Genomic DNA, 22,378 nt, shown 5'->3' on the forward strand with positions numbered 1-22,378 from the left:
TTTAAAGAGCCCGGGGCTCCCAGCCGCTGCTACTGCAGCCGGAGCCCTGGGCCCTTTAAATCTTGATTTAAAGGCCCTGCCCCTTCCGGTTGAGGCCCCGCTCCCTTGCTCAGGACTCCAGCATACCAGTAAGTCCTTTAAGTTACTTTCATCCCTGCTGTTATGTGTCTTCCTTCTCTACAAGACATCAGCTATATCAATGGCTAATACAAGTTGGAAATAAAAACTTGCCTTTTGATCTGAAAATATATATCAGATGGCCAGCAAGTTAAATGCTGGTGACCAACAGAAGGTAGGCTTTAAATTTCAAATCGGGGAACAAAATGGTGCAATGTGACTTCTGATCTGGCAATGGGAAGTTGTTAGGGTTTATCAATATTAACTGTGAAAATCAATGTTTTTTCCCTTTAACTTGGTATGAAAATTAAAATCAAGTGACAGGAAACAAACTGTAACAAAGGAAAATCAGAGCACCTATTTATATATGATGTGGAAAAATTCAACTGCATTAAAACTGGCAGAACAATATACATCTCTGGGCCAGATCCTCTGGTTCGGTAAGGCTGCTTGTGCTGTTCCAAGAGCAAAAGGCAACACTCATGCTGGCTTAACTGGCAGTTCAGGATTCCCCATCAGTGGGAATCCTTAAGTGGCACACAGTCACCATAAGATGGGTATGGCTGAGTTGTCCCTGAGCCCTGGTGATCCGCTGATGCCAGAACACCCCGTCCCTTGAGGCTATCGGAAACCAATGTAAAATTGTGCATCTCTGAGTGTACTCTTTTATACAAGGGACCAGACTTGTGACCAGATGGCCCCAGGTTAAGGGTGTGTGTGCAAAAGCATTCTCCAGCTTTTGTGCCTCATCTCCAAAGCTATACCAAGTGCAGTTTGGTCCCAGCTGAAGATTAAGACCCTTAAATTTAAGTTAAGAGATGTACAGATAGGTTAATATGCACTTTCAGTTTTTCATTTCCTGTGTAAACTTTGCTCTAGTCAGATATAAAACTGACAAGGGATCTAAGAAGAAAAATTAACCTTTTAACATTAGGTTTATTTGTGCCAGAAGTCACAAGCAGGGCCGGATTTAGGGGCAGGTGACCAAGGCAACCGCTTGGGGAGCAGGGCTTGGAGTGCTGTTTTTGTTGTTAGCGACAAAAGGGAAAATAGAATGTTTGAAGGAAAATATTTCCAGTATTCCATATGTGGATTAATTTTTCACTATCCTTCTAGAATGTTCTAGACCTATATTAAGTCTTGTGGAACCTTCCAGACTTGGAGAACTACATTTTCCTCGAACCTTCTAACATGTTGTCATCCATGCCCCCGCAGGTATATAAGGGGCAGGGCGTCGGAACTCAGTCAGTGAGATATAAGAATGAAGTGAAGTTAAGTGAGAGGCCAGCTGTGATATTGTGAACCTTGTTTTATTGTGTAATTGTGAAAGTGTAAATTTATCGTCTTATATGACAGGGATAGATCATGCATGCCAATAGTGCATCAAAGTCATGAAATGGGCTACAAATGCAATAAAAATAAGGTATTCAAAAGTTTAACAAATGGAGGGGGGAGGCGCCGAAGATGCTCCTCACCTGGGGCACCATTTGGTCTAGGGCCCTGGTCACAAGCACAATCTTAAATAATTTAAAACTGCTAAAAATATCTGAAAGGACATAGAAGATACAACTTTGTCATTTAAAACCTTCATTGCAGCCTATATTTCAGGTTTTCAACTTTTGACATTGAACGTAAGTAGTAACATATTGCCCACAGCACTTGATACCAAATGTTTTCTTTCTGCCTTAATGGATCTATGATTGACTGCACCAGTCATTCTAAAGTGGTGAAGTGGAACCCATTAAAGTACAGACAAAAGGGACCAAATTCATCACTGGTGTGACTCCCTTGACTTCAAATTTCATTATACAAATAAATGTTTGTAATGAGAGATACTGTACTGTATGAAATTTTACTTCTTGCTCGGAGGAACAGAAAATAGCAAAGGTGCCTCATTTTTAAAATGCAAATATAAGAAAATACATGTAAAAAAAGGCTACAAAATATTTCTCCCTGTTTTTCTCCTGAACATTAACTACAATGATTTAAATAACTTATTTTTTTAAGCATGCAATATTTACTGAGGATATGATTAATACCATTTTTAGATGAACACCAGTGAGTAGTTACTGATATTCACTGAATACAAACACTAAGAACAGTTGCTATGGAACTTCTTGCTGGCAATGATTTTCCAACACAACTGAGCATTCCTTTCCCCAATAAACAAGATTCCTTGTGTGTGGAATGACAGTTCATGAGAGCTTTTTGGAGACTGTGGCATCTAATTCTATAGCTGAAATTGGAAAATGGGGATTCCACTGCACTTTTGTTATTTGCAGCTACATTGATCTGTAACATCCCCATGCAATTTCATGGACAATACAATTTTGTTTCCTTTTGGTTTGAATACTTGGGCAACAAATAAAGGAGCATCTTCTGCTTTTCTATCTGGGTGTTTAGCAGCATGAAGAAACAGAGGAGAATGATGATGGAGGATGAGGAGAATCATAGTCTCAACGATCCAGACATAAAAAAACAAGACCATATGTAACTTTCCACTATACTCTGCAAAGAGCAGCAAAATGAGGCAGGAAAGCCTCTCAATAGGTGGAATGGGGAGCTAGGTGAAATGGTAGAGCTAGGAGTAAGAGGGAATGGAGACAAGAAGGAATTCCTAGTGAGAAATGTTCTATAGTTTTTATTTCTCTAAGTAGAAATAACTGTTCCTCTGTGCCTTCTATAACCCTAACAGGGGAGACAAGCAAAATAGCTCTGAGGGGCTCTTTGCCTATACTCTTTGTAGTGATGATGGCATGGCTCTGTGGTCACATTGCTCACAGAGCACTAGGATACACAGAAACTGAGGATTCCATTCCCTATCCTCTCAATGGACATGCAAATTTCTCCCCTTTGAAAAAAGAACTAGGTAGGACCTCTGAGTTACATTCAGTGTTTTCTACTGGGTTTTTACCCTCCTACAGTTTTTTCCCAGGGAGATTATTTTGTGGCCTCATGTCTGCATCAGCCTCTTTCTGTCAACAATCACAGCTAGAAAAAAAGAGCAACCCAGGATCAACCACAAGGAACTGCAGCCTTCTCCCTTGGGCCTCTGGCTTCCACAAATTGGCTGTTATATAGATATCCACACATAGGGTTCCAAAGCTACAAGAAATAGCAACAAAAGGGTCAGAGCACTTTCCCAGGCCCTTCTTGTCAAGGGAAATCAGCAACTTAGGCTCACTTGACAGCCTACTTACTTGAAATTGTTTTCTTTAATGGATATATAGTGCACTATATTGTAATGAGTCTCATATTTTGCACATAACAGGAGTGTTTTTCAACATATTTGCATGTGGGTTTTTTAATATGTACCTACTCTGTTATATATTATAAACAATTTGTTATAAAGGTCAAAGATCTGCCTGGGCAGATGTCTATGACTGCGCAGAGCCCAAGTGAAGTCAATGATGCTTTCCCAAGGAGCCTGGGTCTCATCAGGCAGTTGTCTTTGAAAGATCTGACCCATAGTTTATATAGCAGATGAGCAGATAGTTTTGAATATATTTGGGGATGGGCTTGTCATTTGTAATAATTATAGGAGGAGCCGGTAGTGCTGCTGGAAGGTAAGGGTGCCTGACACTTTCCATTATAAAATGACTCAAGTTGGGCGTCAGTATAGTTCCATGTGATAGAGGTTTTATTTTTGTTTTAAAATAATCACATTAAAAAAAAAACTTTGTTCAAAGAATGTTAAGTTGCAAGGTCAAGCACCAAAAAGTTAGGAAATGCCACTATAAAGGTTACCTGTGTAACCTTAAGTTGGCCACTTTGTGTGTATGCATTATGATACAGTCTTTAATTCCATGATCGTAGTTTTTTTTTTATCACAAGTCCTGTCTCATTCAGTGCACAGAATGGACAGTGCTCTGGAATGAAGCAGGGTATGTAGTGAATGAGATTCTTTTCTGTCCCATTTGTTGCAGAAGTTGGAAGGCAATGAGGCAGGGGACTGCACTAGAGAAAGGACAGCCTCCTAATTAAGGAGGCTGAATGCCACCTTAGAGAACTGGAGTCTATCCCTGCCACAGAGTTCCTATTTGATGCTAGACTTAACCACTTATGCCAAACATTTACACCACAGTTGGTGACAAATTATGCGTTCTTCCTTTTATGAGTGTATAATGTGAGACAGCTGAGGCCAGGCTTGTAGAAGTGCTAAGTGCTCATAACTGCCATTGAAGTTGTCTTGGAGCTGTGCTTTGAGCAGAGAAAGTGCTAAAAAGAACTCTGAAAAGTGTCTCAAGTTAGGAACCCCAAATTAGTGGGTACTTTTGACATTAATATTTCTGTGCTTCAGTACTCAAACTGTAAAATGGGGATAGGAATACCACCAAATCTAACACGGGTGTTGTGAAAATAAATTCTTTAGTGCTTATTAGTGAAGCATTTGTATACTATTTTGAAAGCACCATTGAAACACCCATGAGAAAATTAATTATTTTTTATTCAGCGGAAGGTTTGGATGGTTAAAAAAGGCTTAGTGGCACGCAATGAATGAGAAGGATAAAAAGAAACACTGAATAATTATCCATAGGCTGAGTGAGGCAGTGTTTCTATGGAAAAAAATAGGATGTGATCATATAATTAAAGACTATCATAATGCATATGCAGAAGGGGACCTCAATTAATGTCACATGGACAACCTTAATTCTGGCATTTTCTAATGTTCAAGTATCTGACTTTGCAAACAATGTTATTTTAATGTAGTTTACTGGATGTAATCTATTATATATTTTGTGCATAATCAGTCTAATTGTAAATGAATCAGAGATATTGCCACTATTATTTGTGTTTCTCTGTATTCTATTTGACCAAATACAAACACTAAAGAGCAAATTGAACAATAATTGCTTAGCCCTAGTATATTTATTAAATAGATACTAAGAAAGATAAACATTAGTTTACATATTTGTGCAGATGGGGTTAGCATTTTAAAAATGTTGATGGAACAAAAATATTCACAGAAAGGACTATTTCATTGTTGATTTCCAAAAATACTACTACTAAACATTTATGTGACACTTTTCATCTTCAAAGTGCTTTTGAAATGTTAATCCTTATAAATAAGGAATGAGAAAAAGAAAGGAAAGGGGAAGACATTTGCTCTCTCAACTTTGTATTACAGCTTTAATTTATTTTCATTTATATCTGATACTATTTTAGTTTAAAAAAAAGTTCAAGAAACCCTTTAAGTCTAAAACCTATGTTCATACTTGAAGCAAAAGGGGAAGCCATTAAATATATTCACTGAGATCAATGTTTTTCTCACTAAAATCTGGAAATTACTTCAGTCTCTCAGAAAAACAAAACAAACTATACCCCTACAAAAGTGAAAAGCACAACTAATTTCTTAAAATATAATGAATATGAACGCAACAGTTTTGTACATTCAAATGCAAGATGACAAAAAAGAAATTACCTTTCAGAATCTCCACCGATTGTCTCCCCTGCTCTCTGTAGAGAAGAATAAAAAGTAGTATTTAATATCTGGCTTGAAAAAAATACTTCCTTCTGTGATCAAAACCACACTATCTGTAGGAAAATGAGGTCACAGATATAAACCATAACAGCAGCTCAGTAACTCTAAGAGAAAGGAAACTGAAAACTTAGTTAAATTTCAACTAAAAGTGATTTCACCACAGAGATATAATGTTAAAAAATTCTGCATTTATCAAATAAACCTCAGCTGATGAGGTTATTGTAATGAAGGCTCTTTAAAATACATAATGTGCTTTAGGATTAAGAAATTGTATTTTCTTCAGAATAGGGCATATACTATAATATTTGCATTTCCAATTAACTGAGTGGGGATTTTAAGGAAAAGGAGGAAACTGTCAATTTAACTTACTTTGCTGCACAGAAATCACCCATATGAGGATTTAGATAACTATTTATATTCCAGAAGTAAGTGATCCGTGGATTAAAAAGAACACCTTTTGCGAAATGTTTTGTTTAGTAGAACTTAAACCAAGTTTCCCTGAGGGGGAAGAAGTTTTCTCACCAGTTAAGAAACCAATAAAATAATTTATTCTCATGAAATCAACCAAACAGCTTGAAACCACAAACATATACATTCTAAATTTTTCATACCATTTATGTATTTGGAAACACAGATATTATGTGAAAGTTTTAAAAAATGAACCCTGAAAACTTTTACCATTTAATCAGCAACAGTGACAAACAGTATACTGTAAGAGCCTAGGCACGTACTAGTTTTCTTCCTCTGAATTTCCTATGTAGGAAGATGTGTATGCATCTTAATACCATTACATTAAAGTTTTACCATGACGATACCAAGCATACATGGGCTCAGAGAGGAAAGAAATTTTTAATCTGTCCTGTGTGCATATTTCAAGTGTAGGGACAGGAAGTCTTCAAGTGCAAGGCATATTTCTTTGACCTTGCCTTCCTGAACGTAAATACATAGCAATATGAATATTTAAAAAACAAACAAACCAACCAAACTAACCTACCAAGACAAGACATTCCACAGCATATGCAGTGGGAAGAAGAAGAGAGAACAAACAACAAGTGACAGATGTGTAGTCATGTTGCTAAATGCCTTACTGGAAGGCACTCACATGCTATGGTCATGAGCACCGCATAACAATCTACACAGAATAAAACAAAGTCTATTGGTTTTCTTTAACTATCTAGGTTATGAACAAAAATGTCAAAGAGAATTTTTGAATAATAACCTTGCTCCTATATATATCCTACATATATAGGATTTATATGTAGAAGCAAAGTTGAGGAATTTGTGCAAGCTATAAAACCTACACCACATTGAAGGAGAATCTAGTTTTGTGTTGAAACTACACAAAGTTTCACAGGATTTTGATACAAAATTCTAAAGGAACAAATCCTGCTCTTTTCACCTAGCTATGCTGGACCAGATGCTGACTTCTGTTACACCAGTATAAATCTGGAGTAATTCCACTGAATTAATAGAGTTACTCCAGATTTACACGGGTGTATCTTAGATGTGAAGATATTCCTTTAGGTCTGCTCTGCTTTTTAAACTCTACATAAGGGGACTTCCCTGGAAGCACAGAGCAGACACAGTGGCTGTCCTTGTCCCTGGATACAGGGGAACTGCCTGAGTGCCTCTGCACTCCAGCCATTCCCAGCTGATGGAATGGCCTTCTGGAGCTAGAGGCAGCCAAGCATAAATTAAAAGAGCCTTCAGACTGCTGTAACTTACCCACAGAATCCAGGGGATACAAGGGTGACATACAGCCAACTTTGCCCTACCACCTTGAGCTGGGCTGTGCACTCTTTGGATGCAGCTTAAAATCTGGGCCAATGCCTACCAAGGCTCCCACAGGAAAAGTGCTCTTAACAGGAACCATGGGTCACCCAATGAAATTAATAGGCAGCAGGTTTAAAACAAACAAAAGGAAGTACTTCATCACACAACACACAGTCAACCTATGGAACTCATTGCCAGGGGATATTGTGAAGTGCAAAACTATAACTGCCTTCAAAAAAGAATTAGATAAGTTCATGAAGCATAGGTCCATCAATGGCTATTAGTTAAAATGGTCAGGGATGCAACTCCGTGCTCTGGGCATCCCTAAGCCTCTGACTACCAGATGATGTGCCTGGATGACAGGAGTGGATCACTTGATGATTACCTGTTCTGTTCATTTCCTATGAAGCACCTGACATTGGCCGCTGTCAGTGGCCATAAGAAAGGATACTGGGCTAGATGGACCATTGGTCTGACCCAGTATGGCCATTCTTATGTTCTCCCTGACTCTCCTGTAGTGCAGCACAGCCTGATAATGACTTAATATAGCCATAAGAGCTCAATTCTGTCCTCAGTTAAATTGGTGGGACAAATGATAAAACTAGACTCTTAGATCTTTATTAACATCTTTGAGCCCAGTGTGACAGAGTGCTGGGAGCTAACAGATGAGCCAGTGCTCTGATCTCTTAAGCATTAGTCAGCTCCACTGGAGAAGGCTGATTGGGGATATGCAGCTAATTAGCTGATAAGGTTGGGAGGGCTGATGAACCAATTAGCCATCATCTGAGGGGGTATAAAAAGGAGAATCTGGGCTAGCTGAGTCCAGTAGCTATGAGATCTCAAGGCAGGGAGACCTCTGTTCCCCCCCGGGCTGTGTGCTAAAGGACAAAAACACTATAAATATTGTGTTGGTGGTGGAGATGGATATATAAATAAATTCACATGAAGTTGCCACTTACTGGAGAGACTAAGAGGTTTCTGGGACATCAGAGGATAGTGATGGAGTTTCCCCATTTACACCCAGCTATCAGTAGTTTTATAGCTTTATAAGTACCTAACACAGTATAAGATGAATTTACAAAAATGGATGAGCAGATTATTTTAAAATGTTACAAAACATCATAATTTATGGTTCATAAAATTGTATTTAACAAACAGCAAATTGTGCCATTATTTACACAGAATGGGGCATGGTTCCGATCTCACTTACACAGTCTATGTCAAATGGAATAATGCTAGTCTGACTGAGCTACACCTACACACAGAGAGAGCTCTATATTATTGCAATTTCTAATGATTTGCTTAAATTCAAAAGTAGGTGAATAATGAATGGGATTGCCATTTGAGTTCCAATGTCAATTTGATATTTAAAAATGGGCTTGTCTATTCTAAACAGTTTTTATACTGATTAAATATATGGAAATAAGCTTCCCATAAAGCAGTAAAAGCTTTAAAAGCACCTTTATACAGGTATTACTGCACACACACTATGAGGGTTGCACCAATTTAGCTAAATGGGTTTCTAAACTGGTATAAAAAGTGAGTGTAAACCAGCTCAAAGACAGATGATGGTTCTTGGTGAGATCTATAATTACCCACTTCATTACATTCAGGCATTCCTTGGGCCTGACTCTCCACTACTCTGTTGCTGCTTTGAATATGGAAGGATTCTACCAGGATTTATGGATTTATTAAAAGAATAAGCCAACAAATATGTCACTAATTAATTTCCTTCTAATTTCTCTGAACTAATCAAATGATCAAATTAAGGTTACAACTGAAATTCAATCAATAAATGAATGATTCAATTCATCTGGCTTGTCAATTAGTACACTCAATAATTAAATCAATGTATAAGATGAACACAAGAATTATTTTAATACTTTGCAGGAAAGTTAAAGAAGAAGAAGAGTCTGTTAAAGACACAAGCTGTCCCTTGCCTTTCTTTTAAGGAAGTCCAGCTCTTAAAATTATCTTTATGGCATCCCATTTTGGTGTCCACCTTAAGTTTCTCTGAACATATTGTCTATATTAGACTATTTACTTAGCTTATTTCTCATCCCATATTAATATGTCTGCATCTTTCTGACACACTTACACAGATGCAGAAGTGATTAAGTGAAGTACATAGTTTTGAAATAACACACTTTTAACCCAAAATAATTTCTTACAAATTAGATAAAAGACTTTGGGAGTTTTAGTGCCTACCTGGGGAAACAGTAGCATACAAAACTGCACAATCAGGGGTGCAGTGGTAGAGGTAGGGGTGACACAGGTGCACCCGACTCCACTGCGTCCCGGCCCAGGGCCCTAACAGTGGCGGGATCCTGACCACAACGCGCTGACCTTATCTCAGGCAGTGCTGCAGCCAGACTAGGGTCAGCTGCCCCTGCGCCACTTCCTATCTCCCACTCGGGATGTACCTGGATCTGTAGGGGGTCCTCTGGGTCATCAGGGTAGAAAGCCCATGGCAGTCCTGGCAACTCCTCCGTGGCTTGGCCAGTGGGTGGCTCTGGCAGCTCTGGCCAGTCCTCAGCTGCGCAGAGGTCTGCAGTAGTCTCTCAGCTTGGGAGCAGCCGGAAGGCGTCTGTCTCCTTTGGCAGCTGCAGCCTGACTGAGCTCCAGGCCCCACCCTTAATACTTCCTGTTCCGCTCTCTGACTTCCGAGGGGCAGGCACGGCTCAGTGGGAGGCCATGGCTTCCTGCCCCTCAAATTCCTCTGCTGCCCTTAAGTCTGCCTCCAGCTCCCCACTCAGTCTCCCCATTCACATTTTACAGTGCTCAGCCTGCTCCTCACAGTCCCAGTGTCCTAACAGTGTCTTGTCTAGCCCTCACAAAAATAGAGTGGCAGCCATTTTGCTGTGGTCATGGTTTCTGTCTCATTGAAAAGAGTAGTCATTGGCAGTTATCTTTATTGGGGCAGCCTCACGTCCACATAGATTGTAAGGAAATAGCAGTCATCTTGCTGGCTTCAGCTTCATTGAGAGTAATGGGAGATTGCAGCCATTCTGAATAACGGAAAATCCACAACTTGGCAGCCTTTCATTGCGTTTTCATGAGACAGATAAACAAACAACCGAACATCACTACACTCAGAAAAACATCGTGAGAGTTTGCAACAATGTGTTACAATTTTGAGTGTCTAAAGTTAGCCAAAATGGATTTGGATGTCTAATATGTTTTGCATTTCTATAACACCTTCCATTTGAGAATCTCCATATTCTTTTCAGACTTTAAATAATTTAAGCTCACAATATTTCAGTGAGGTTGGTAGTATTATTTCCAACTTACAGATGAGGAAACTTAGCCACAAAGAAGTTAAGTGATTTGCAAAAACTGGAATAAAATTGAGGTATCAAAACTTCTTATTCTCACCTTTAAGTCTCTTCTGTCTACATCTCATCTCCCACATTCTCCTAACTTGTCATGCCACTTTGCTCTACTCCTCTCACCAGCAACTACAACTTTCTCATGCTATTCCCTAAGCTGGCAAAATCTTTTCAGATCCTTTGTACCGTTCATTCTCCTTCATTCTTCAAAAGTAACTTTACTTAGCTTTCCAAAGCTAACCTCCTCTCCACAGCTCCTGCCCCACTTTACTGTCTCAAACTACAAACATATTATATTAATGTACAAAAAATAGGAAACTACAATGTCTACCCTCATAAAATTCTAAAATGTTCAAGTAAAAAAATCACGTAACACAATCCTTTACACTTGTAACTCTTTTTGTTCATATAACCCATCATCATCCACCCACCCAACCATCCTTTGTTTGTTACCCTTTACTGTGCCATTTCTACTAGTAAATTTTAGATGAAGTTGCTCAGGAAAAGGAACTTTCTTTTATTATTTATCTGTAAAGCACCATGTTTATCTATCGTTCTATGTAAGAAATAAATAGCAATAAATAATAAAAAGCTACAAGACTGTCCTTCATCCCTGTATGATATTGTTTTAAATTTCAATTAAACATTAAGAAATGGAAATGATAAATCAAATATGATTCTTGAGCCTGAGTTAGGAATGTGTTAATATTACGTTATGAATCCAATATAGATCCAGGCTACAGATCTGTAAAATTATTTTTTTAAAGGAACACCAAAGCTCAAATACATCCTATGTATACACTTTCAAAAAAGTCATTCATTCTAGTGATATCCAAGTAGGGTTTAAATATTCCAGACATGTATTGCAAGTTGTCACTATCTAGAAAGATATCAGTCTGAGGCTATCCTGATGTTAGATGTAAGAATTTGTATACTATATCTATTGGAATTGGGTGCCAATTAGGTTCATTAATTTTCCTTTCTGACTGTTTACTTTGGTAAGGTTTGAAAGATTTCAGCGGGGAGATATTTGCATTAGATATATATTTTTTGCAGTGGCTCTACTCACCACCATTTTTCTTAATTACTCCTCCTGTCATGTCCATAATACTTCAGACAGACAGTCTCCTTCAAGAGCAAAGTGTGCAATGAATACACATATAAATGGCACTTGCTATCACGAAGGCATTAACGACATTGCCATTGCACTTGTTTAAAATATGAGAGTTGACAGTCCATACCAAAGACATGCTTGGGGTTCTAAATCAGCATGTGAAGTTTCACAAAGGTTGCACAAAGGTTATCAGGATTAATAAAATGTATCCATCTTGGAAAATTTACATCTTTCCAAGCTGGAATGTTCTCTTAATGATTAGCACATAGGACCGGGAATTAAGAGTCCTGAGCACTATTGCTGGATCTGCCACTGCTGAACTCTAAGACCTTGCATAAGTTACTTATGCCAAAAATACCAAACTTTTGGTGTATAAAGTTAAGCACCTAAGACATTATTTAGGCACCAAAATAAGTTGCCTGATTTTTACAGTGACTTCAGTTACTTCAATGGTAGCTGCAGATGATCAGCATCTCTGAAAAAAGAAAGACATTTATTTAGGTTCTTAACTATAAGTACACAATGTTAAGTTTTCAGCCCTGAACTCTGTCCTTTGCTTTCCCCATTTTTAAAGTGCAGCCAAAAAACTGACTTCCTTACCTCACAAAGGTGTTATTAAACTCTATTAATGTTTGTAAAGAGTGCTTGGAGATCCTCAGATGAAAAATAATACATAATTGCAAAGTATTATTGTCATTCTGTACCTACATTTAAATAAGAAATCATACTCACCCTCTGATAAGGTGTCCATTTCACAAAATGAGAGTGAGGATTGTGCTATTTACCTTTACATAGGTAGTGCGTTATGGTGAGCAGAAGGATACTTTTTGCCACCTGCATGCTACATGTATAAAGCATTTTAAAAAGTCTTAAATCTTTGTTCAGTAAAGCAAGAGAGACAATTTTGCTGAACCCTCCAAAGACGCCAAGTCACATGTAAATGTCTCTAGAAATTGCATGGAAAAGATGTTAAATTTAAATGTTAATTTCTTGCACATCTATTTCCATTGATTGACACAACCACCTTTGAGAGAACAAGCAGGACGATTGCAATCAGTGACTGGTATTGATACTCTATATTTCAACTGCACATTCTGCTTCAGATGTGATTGACTGACATTCAGAATACATGGTAGTGACAAATGTAGCTGCATACTTTGCCAAGATGTTTCAAATATTCTGAGGAGATCCTGTGTAATTATTATACATTAGTTTTCATATTTGATTTATGGAATGACTTTTGGATTAAAATGTTGCTATGGTAAATATGTATTTTTAATCAAAACCAGAATACATGCCAGTATAACAACATCTGTAATACAATGTAAATGGCAAGACAGTAAGTATCATCTTTATTTTATATCCTTTCCCCCCTCTTAGCTTCCTAGCCATTTTGCATTATATATTGTTAAGAGTGATGGGTCTGTTTCCTCTTGTTGCTGCACACAATGCCACTCTCTCTCACTGATCCAGTTACAGTAACTTATCTAATGCTGATATCAAAGACGGCCTCCCTTCAAATAAGATTTTATAGCGGATGAAAAGTATGTCTATGATAACAATGTTGCACCCTTGCCCTAGGACGTGAGGGAATTTCATTGTCTGAAATGATTGCTTAGTAATAATGTATGAGCCGCCACTCAGCATAAAATTCTTTAATAGGTTTTCCATTTTAAGCAGGTGAATACTAAAAGTGACTTCATTCCTCCTCCTCCCCCCACCCCAAGTAAATTAGGAGGCACAAGCCTCAGTGCCTACCAGAAAAGAAAACTTATGTTGGAGCTATCTATAGGAAGAGTAAAGTATTCATCTACATTTTCTTGAAACAATGTGAAAAACCATTCAGCATACCATACCTGTCAGCAGCACAGTATCAGTTAAAAGCGTTACAATAAAATCCTGATTAATAAATGTCAGAATTTCTACTGCAGTAAAGTGTTATTAAAATATGAATGAACCAAGCTGATCTCCCTAGAATTATACTGGACAGCTAAAGCAACCTAGTAAAAGAACTTTTAGAGACAGCGGCATCATCGTTTCAACCACACTACTGCCATCCATCTATGATTTATTCATATTAAAAGATGAAACGATTTTTTTCCCTCACATGCCTCTTCATTCTGGAGTTATTAATTCAAGACACTGAAAAATGGAAAACTCGTTCAGTCCGTTTAACTGTTTCCTACTCTATATAATAATCAATGAAGCATTTTTTCCAGAAGTGTTCCCAATGTACACAAAGCATGTACATGCTGGGATGGTAAGGTCCCAGCAATGGGTTGGTTGGGGGACATGGATGGAAAAAGAGGGGGGCTGGCGGAAGCCCCCCGGCTAGATATGAATGAACATGGGGTATCTGCATTTCTAGATTTAGAAACACATTGAAATATTGAACAAGAAAGTAAGAATATTACAAGTAATGAGGACGGCCTCAGTGAAATAGATCACCCTGGAGCAAACCACCTCTGATAAATCAACTGGTATGTGGGTGTGCTGCTGACATACCTACAAAGAGCATACCGCTGTACACAAGCAATGCTTCCTGCACCTGTAATATGTATGTATTTCTTATTTATTACAGGATTCATATGGTTTTTACAATAATAAGGAGCTCATCATACACTCATTGACATTGATGACAACACTCCTGTTGATGTCAGTGGGTACAGGATCAACATCTACATATGAAATATGCACCTAACTTTCAACATAAGCACCACATCACTACACCATGTCTCTCCTTACTTTGAGATAAGAATTTATTGTCATTTTGGTGAAGCACTGCTTTAATCTGTAAATGAACAATCCATCTCAGGTCACAGAAAATGATGGTACAATGAAGTGCTGGCTGTACTGTTCACTACAAATAAACACATGTATAAATGGGCCCTAACTAGAACTCCTTTGAACTTTTGGAAAATTGAATCTGCATCTGAGCTTTGCAGCCCAGGCTAAACTTTCAGAAATTGCTGTACACTAGACCACACCACACCTTTAAGCAGAGCAGAGAGGCGTTGTCCGGATTTCAGGGGAGAGGGAATAGCTCCTTACAGCCAGAAGGGGTGTGAGGTTCAGAAACTGATGCAAAGTGGGGGAGTGGGTCAGCGTTGCAACGCTGACTCATCCCCGGGACTGGAATGGCTGGGGAGTTCAAAAGGGGCAAGGCCAGGGGGGAGAAACCCTTTTCCCTGGACCAGGAGGAGCAGCACCCACCTTCCCTCCCCTTGAGGTGTCAAAATAACAGGTTTGGTAAGGACCTACTGTGGGCACTGTGCTAGCCACTCCTTTCTAGGGGGGCTGGGAAGGAATTTTTCCCTCACCACTAGATTGGCCTAGGTGGAGTGTTTTTTTTTGTTTTTGTTTTGCTTTTCCCACAGTGGGTTCAGGGAGAGCTTTGTTATAGTGAGTAGGGAAGGATGTTAAGTTATGATATCACAGCTCATTATTTAAGTGTGTGGCAGAGGTCCAGTGCAAGTACTCCATAGGGAAGGGATACAGTGACTGGACAAATGGCTTGATTAAAGGACTTCAAAAGGAGGTGTTGGTTAAAGGAGGGGAATGCGGGGGTGGGGGGGAGGCGGGGGGCAGAGTTGGGCTCCTATGACTGGTACAGCAAGGAGCCAACCTCCCTTTCTTATAGTCTACCTTAACCCTTGTTTGGGGTTGGGGGGTGGGAATGGTAAGGTCCTAGCAATGGGTTGGCTGGGGTCCTAGATGCAAAAAGAGGGGAGGTGGCGGAAGCCCTCTGGCTAGATACTGAATGAACATGGAATTACCTGCATTGTACATTTTTATCTGCCAGGTAGTCCCAGACATCTAATAATAAAGTTGCAGCCTGATTAAAACCATATCTAGTGTTTCCTGCCCTTCTTTCGGTAGAGCCAGACAATGAGGATGCATCCTCTAGCATAACATACATTTCTCACCCACGTATTACCTGGTCTATAATTTTGAAAAAAAAAACCCTGCATAAATTATGTTTTATTTCCATGATCCAGAACTAGTGATCTAACTGGTGACATTCAAACTTTACATCAGATACAAGAATGCACTGTAAAATTGAAGTCAATGGATGTGTACCAATCTAACACATAATTCACTTGCATTGAAATGCTGCATGCATATGAAACCCCTTTTCTCCATGTGCACAAAACCAAATCGAATTGGTGACAATCCAGGTAAAAAGCCCTACATTTCACAAGAGTGGGTGTTTTGAAGTAAAATTAGATATGACTAGCTATACCTATAGCAACCAGAAAAAAAACTTCATGTAATGCACATGTGAGCTATTAAATGTAGGCGCTATTAAATGTTTGCTTCACAATTATTAAAAAAAGCATATACAAAATAAGAATCACAATGATGAAAATTTAATCCCATGCAAGTTTCTCTACAGCAGATGAAAGATCAAGATTGACAATAGGGAAAGCAGGTCTGTGCAGGGAAAATCGTGTTTTAAAATGCACTCTACTACTTTCCCTTGAGATACCAAATGTTCTAAAGGGCACATTATCACCTAATTCTAATCAATCTTTTAAACTAGAATTGAGTACAAATAACTTTTTCACAGCTCAAGCTTAAAGTTTTTAAATTCTGGGGAACAAAATAGTAGATAGTACCCAAGCTTACAGAAAAGTCTGCAAATGAAAACCATCAGTTTTATTCAGTCAGCAGTCAATGAGATAAATTAAACCAAGTTTGAAAATGAACATGGGGAACAGGATAGAACAGGATTGGTAACAATACAGTCTTTAGTCTTGCGGTCACCAGTTCAAATACAGCTAATGGTGATTAGGGCTCCGTCCTGCATAGATGTATGCATAGTTTGTGCTTAACTTTACATGGCTGTGAGCAGTATGTAAAGTTAAGCACTTGCTTAAGCCTTTGCAGGATCAGGGCCTAAAAATTATTTTAGTCAAAAGGTTGTTTGGTAGTTTATACAATTCAGTCCATTTTTTAGTGGTTTTTTAATCTGGTCACATCCACCAGCACAGCTGGCACTAACTAGAATCCTTTTTGGTTACGGTTTGACTTAATTTGGAACCCTCTATCATTTCAGGGTGTGTTGACACTGCAAAAAACGTGAGTTATTAACTTGGGTTAGCTAACCTGAATTAGCTAATTTGGGTTACAACAGAAATGAAGACATGGCAACTCAGATTTTAATTTGGGTTAGCAACATGCATTCACCTCAGGCTGACATATAGGCTCTCTCTGACACTGCTAATCTGCTATTTTAACTGGATTTGGCTAACTTGGATTAGCTAACCTGAGTAAAGACGACACTTTTTTTTTGTATTGGAGACATATGCTTAGAGATAGTCCTCCCAGAACACGATGGAGACACATTGATGGTTCAGCGTAAGGTAGATGGCACTGTAGCTACCTGTGCTGTAATCTTTTTTTAACAGATTTCATTTTCCAGCACTATCTGTCACCTTTCACAAGTACTAAACTCTCTTTTAAAGAGAGATTAGTGTAACAGAAATTGGGACATTACACTCAAAACACCAAGCTTTTTTAGTTGTTCTGCATAGTCCTAATCACTTGAACATTACATAAAGAAATCATTTTAATGTTAATAAGTGCATTATTTGTGGAGAATAATAGGTAAAATGTTAGGAAATAGACAAAAACCATAGATTAGGCTTTTATTATTATTATTAGGCTTTTAATTTTCTATTATTTAAATGAGAAAAAAAACTAAGTTCAATATGTAAAGTTTGTATGCACTTGAATATTATCAAAATAATTTGCATTGCTAGAGCACCTTCCATCTTACATTAAAAAAACATTTTATTGATACCAGCAATTTAACCCCAGGATGCCCTGTGAAGAAGGTATTCCAATTTTATATGTGAAGAAACTGACACAGAAAGAGATTATGAGGAAGGCTAAGGCAGAGCTAGGTAAAGAACCCTCCTGCCTCCCACTGTTGTGTCTTACCCACAAAGTCTACCTTTCTTCCATTGGTATGAATGAGGAAATAGGCTTTGTTTGACCACATATTAAAACATAAATAATGGCAGCTCTATCCTGATTATTTTATTTATGTTTCTATTGAGTTTAGAGAACAGAGTAGTTCTCCCATAACTCATTTAACATATGTAATTTCCCACAAGTCAAAATTAAAAATGATGCATGCTAGTAGAAACATAATTGCCTTGTGGTTTGGCAGAACATGGACCTATGATTCTGGGGATCAAGAGAAGTGGTTTCAAACCCTGTGGTGGGTCGTATATTTATATTATTCATATATTGTCTAATTTTCAAAAGGTCCTGAGAATTCACCACACACATCGAAGTCAGAGCCAAAAGCACACCACAACTCTGAAAATCAAGCCAATATTTTATCTCATTGTCAAAAGAATCAGTCTATTTCTATTTGGTTGTACCTCATAATTTAAATGGCTCCCACTTGTTTAATGTTGCTGATATTCTAGATATCACTTCTTCATATGGATGATTGACTCTTTGCTTACGTTGGCTTCTCCACTCCACTGCAAGTTAATTGTTTTTATTTCATATAACCTCAGCCACTGAAAAAATAAAATACGGTACTACATTTTTAACATACGTTCAGATTTTTTAATAAACTACTACTAGTCTTGATCAATATTAATATGACTGTTCTATTATTAATTAAAAATGTAAACTTCTGTTCTAATCAGGTTCTTATACAGCCCCAGCACTGTAACAGCTCTGTGTCTTGAAGCAATATGACCAAGCTGAGCAATATGACTAAGCTGTCACATTTGTTCCCTCATCCTCTCCCCAAAAAGAAATTGTGTGGAGTTTGTTTGGAGTTTTATTTCAATAAAATTTTTCTTAAATTATAATTTAATATATTATATGTACCATGTGCTACCTGTTTACATTAGCAAAAGCAAAGTCCAGGAAGTGCACCTTGCACTTTGAGCAAAAGGTGATGAGGTTTGTGATGGTCCTTATTTCCAGTGTGAGTTTGTTCCACAGACTTGGAATATTCCCAGAGAAAGCTCTGTCTCCTGCACAGGCAAAATTTGTCCTTACAATGGACAAATTTTAGGGAGGGGGGAATGTGCCTGAGGAGCACAGTTGTCTTCTGTGGTCCTTGTCATGGAGCTTTATCAATTAGGTAACCTGGACGCAGACAGCTGCCTGCCTTGAAGATAAGAATGAACACCCTGAATTTAACCTGGGAAGGAAAGACAGTGTAAAAAGCAGAGGACAGATATGATGTGTTCATGGTAGCCTGAGTTATTAAGGAACTAGGCTGCCATGTTCTGTAAGGCATACATTTTTAACAGTGAGGGTAATTAACCATTGGAACAATTTACCAACCATCACAGTAGATTCTCCATCACTGACAATTCTGAAATCAAGATTGAATGTTTTTCTAAAAGATCTGCTTTAGGAATTATTTTGGGGACATTCTATGACTGGTGTTACATATGAGGTCAGACTAGATGATCACAATGGTCCATTCTTTGGAATCTATGTATTAGTTTGAGTTTTCTAAGAACGGCTGGTTTCATGACCAGGTAAATAGCATTGCTCTAGTTCAGATGAGAGGTGACAAGAGTGGATATAAACTGAGGTTAGGTCATCGTCTGCCAGGATGGGATGCAGTGTCCTGGTTTGCTGTAGATGACAGAATGCATTACTTGCAGATACACATCGCTGAGGAATGCAGGAGCACTCAAACTGCAGATTGAGCTGACAACTGTGGTTGTGCATCTTCAACCAATGGAAACACATTGAAAAATCTGTGCCACATCTGAAAAATGCTCAAAGTGCTTCCATCTTGCTTATATTCAGTTTTAGCCAGCTGTTTTTCATCCATAAGCTGATCTCATCTAAGCACTATGCCAGGTTAGTGGTGCTGTAATATGCTGTGAAGGATAGGTATAACAATGAGTCATCTGCATATTGTTGGCTCTTGGGTTCACAACATCTCCCCAGTTCTCTCAGTGGCTGGATTTAGATGTTGAAATAAAATTAAAAAGGTCGTAGAGCAGTTTTAAAATTAAGGACAGGGGGAAAGCCAACAAGTGCGGAGGAGCACATGGTTCAGACAGCAACATCCCTTCGGGGAGGATCTATAAATGGAGATTCTCTATGTCCTAGTAAGGAGGAGAGGATGGAAGATGATAAAATACAGGTAGGATCTGATGAGAAACAGTCAAATGAAAAAAAGTCCTACTCAATTACATCATGTAATGGCAGACAGCTAAAAAGTGACAAATTTTCAAAGTGCTTATATACCAATGCTAGAAGTCTAAATAATAAGATGGGTGAACTAGAGTGCCTCATATTAAATAGGATATTGATATAATAGGCATCACAGAAACTTGGTGGAATGAGGATCATCAATGGGACAGTAATATCAGGGTACAAAATATATCAGAAGGACAGAACAGGTCATGCTGGTGGGTGAATGGCACTATATGTGAAAGAAAGTATAGAATCAAATGAAGTAAAAATCTTAAATGAACTATACTGTACCACAGAAACTCTATAGATAGTAATTCCATGCTCTAATAGTAAGAATATAGCAGAAGGGATATATTACTGACTATCTGACGAGGATGGTGATTGTGACTGTGAAATGCTCAGGGAGATAAAAACGGCTATTATAATAAAAAACGCAATAATAATGGAAGATTTCAACCGTCCCCATATTGTACCATCAGGACGGGATGCAGTCACCTCAGGACGGGATGCAGAGATAAAGTTTCTTGACACCTTAAATGACTGCTTCTTGGAGAAGATGAACATAATTTGTTGGGGAAGAGTCAACATGGTTTTTGTAAAGGGAAATCACCAATCTACTAGAATTCTTTGAGGGGTCAACAAGCATGTGGACAAAGGGGACCCAGTGCATATAGTGTACTTAGATTTCCAGAAAGCCTTTGACAAGGTCCCTCACCAAAGGCTCTTAAGCAAAGTAAGCTGCCATGGAATAAGAGGGAAGGTCCTCTTATGGACTGGTAACTGGTTAAAAGACAGGAAACAAAGGGTAGGAATAAATCATCAGTTTTCAGAATGGAGAGAGGTAAATAGTGGTGTCCCACAGGGGTCTGTACTGGGCCCAGTCCTACTCAACATATTCATAAATGATCTGGGAAAAGGGGTAAACAGTGAGGTGTCAAAATTTGCAGATGGTACAAAAACTACTCAAGATAATTAAGTCCCAGGCAGACTGTGAAGGGCTACAAAAGGATCTCTCAAAACTGGGTGACTGGGCAACAAAATGGCAGATGAAATTCAATGTTGATAAATGCAAAGTAATGCACATTGGAAAGCATAATCCCAACTATACATATAAAATGATGGGATCTAAATTTGCAGATGATTACATGTTCTGTTCATTCCCTCTGGGGCACCTGGCGTTGGACACTGTCGGAAGACAGGATATTGGGTTAGATGGACCTTTGATCTGACCCGGTATGGCCTTTCTTATGAATAGAGCCAGAGAGAGAACTGATCCTTGTAAAACTCAACAGTGTGTGTGGAGGGGATGGGGGTGTCTAATAGTGGAGTTTCCCATATTACTCCTTGGGTATCTGCCTACAGGAAGGACTCAGATCATCTTAGCACATTCCTCTGAAACCCTGCTACTTACCTCCAGTGGGAAGGCAATATCTCATAATGCTCTGTATCAGATGCTGCATGGGTTCAAGAATATGAGAACTGATCTCTGCTCTTTGTCCACCGATATAAGAAATCATCCATTAGTGCCACCAATGATATTTCCATTCCATGTCCTGGTCTGAATTGTGCTGGTTCTAGGATATTTGCTGTAGCAAGATGAGTTTGAAAGTGGCTTTTGTTCAGCTTCTCTGCGAGTTTGCTCAAGAATGGGAGGTTTGTGAGCATTAATTAGCTAGGTCAAATATATCCAGGGTGAATTTCTTAAGTGTTGGTCAGATTATTGCTGGAAGAAAGGAAGGAAGATTCCTTCACAAAATGAGGCACTGTCTATTTCAGTCATGAGTGACCAAAGTTGCTTCTGACTCTCTTTCACCAACCAGCAACAGTATATATAATTGAGACTCACAGGTATTTGATCAAGTCCTCTTTAGATGCCCTATAGGTCTTATGGAGTAAATGGACCAAACTCAAGGAGTGAAGTGTAATTGGATCCACATGTCTTGCGAAATCATCCCAAACATGGGTGATCTCATCAATAAAGTAGAAATGACAGTTCTTGTAGTGCTTAGATTCAAAAAGCCAGATTTTTCATATTAATGTATCATTTGAGAAAGATTAGTGCACTAAAAGTTTTTGACAGCGCATTAACATTAGAAATGTTGGCATTTAAAATAATTATGTAATGACCTGATCCTGCTCTCTCTGAACTCAATGGCATAAAACCTTTTGCTTCAGTAAGGGCAGAATTGAGCCTAAATTGTAATTTACTAGGGTAATGAGCTTCATGCATCCGATGAAGTGAGCTGTAGCTCATGAAAGCTTATGCTCAAATAAATTTGTTAGTCCCTAAGGTGCCACAAGTACTCCTTTTCTTTTTGAGAATACAGACTAACACGGCTGCTACTCTGAAAAAGGTTAAACAGTGTC

At 38.5% G+C, this 22,378-nt stretch overlaps 1 protein-coding gene across 1 annotated transcript in view; it reads right to left on the reverse strand.

Annotated features, from left to right (window-relative positions):
• LOC311526311 (connector enhancer of kinase suppressor of ras 2-like) overlaps nt 1-22,378 on the reverse strand; it is a gene marked incomplete at its 5' end in the record, with an annotated part of 376,450 nt that overhangs the window by 82,297 nt on the left and 271,775 nt on the right. The window contains one exon of the mRNA XM_084639211.1: nt 5,540-5,574. Within this exon, the coding sequence (XP_084495337.1) occupies nt 5,540-5,574 (35 nt within the window). The remainder of the gene's footprint in view (nt 1-5,539; nt 5,575-22,378) is intronic.

The sequence above is a fragment of the Lepidochelys olivacea genome, assembly GCF_965140295.1.
Source record: "Lepidochelys olivacea isolate rLepOli2 genome assembly, chromosome: 9".
Taxonomy (NCBI): domain Eukaryota; kingdom Metazoa; phylum Chordata; order Testudines; family Cheloniidae; genus Lepidochelys; species Lepidochelys olivacea.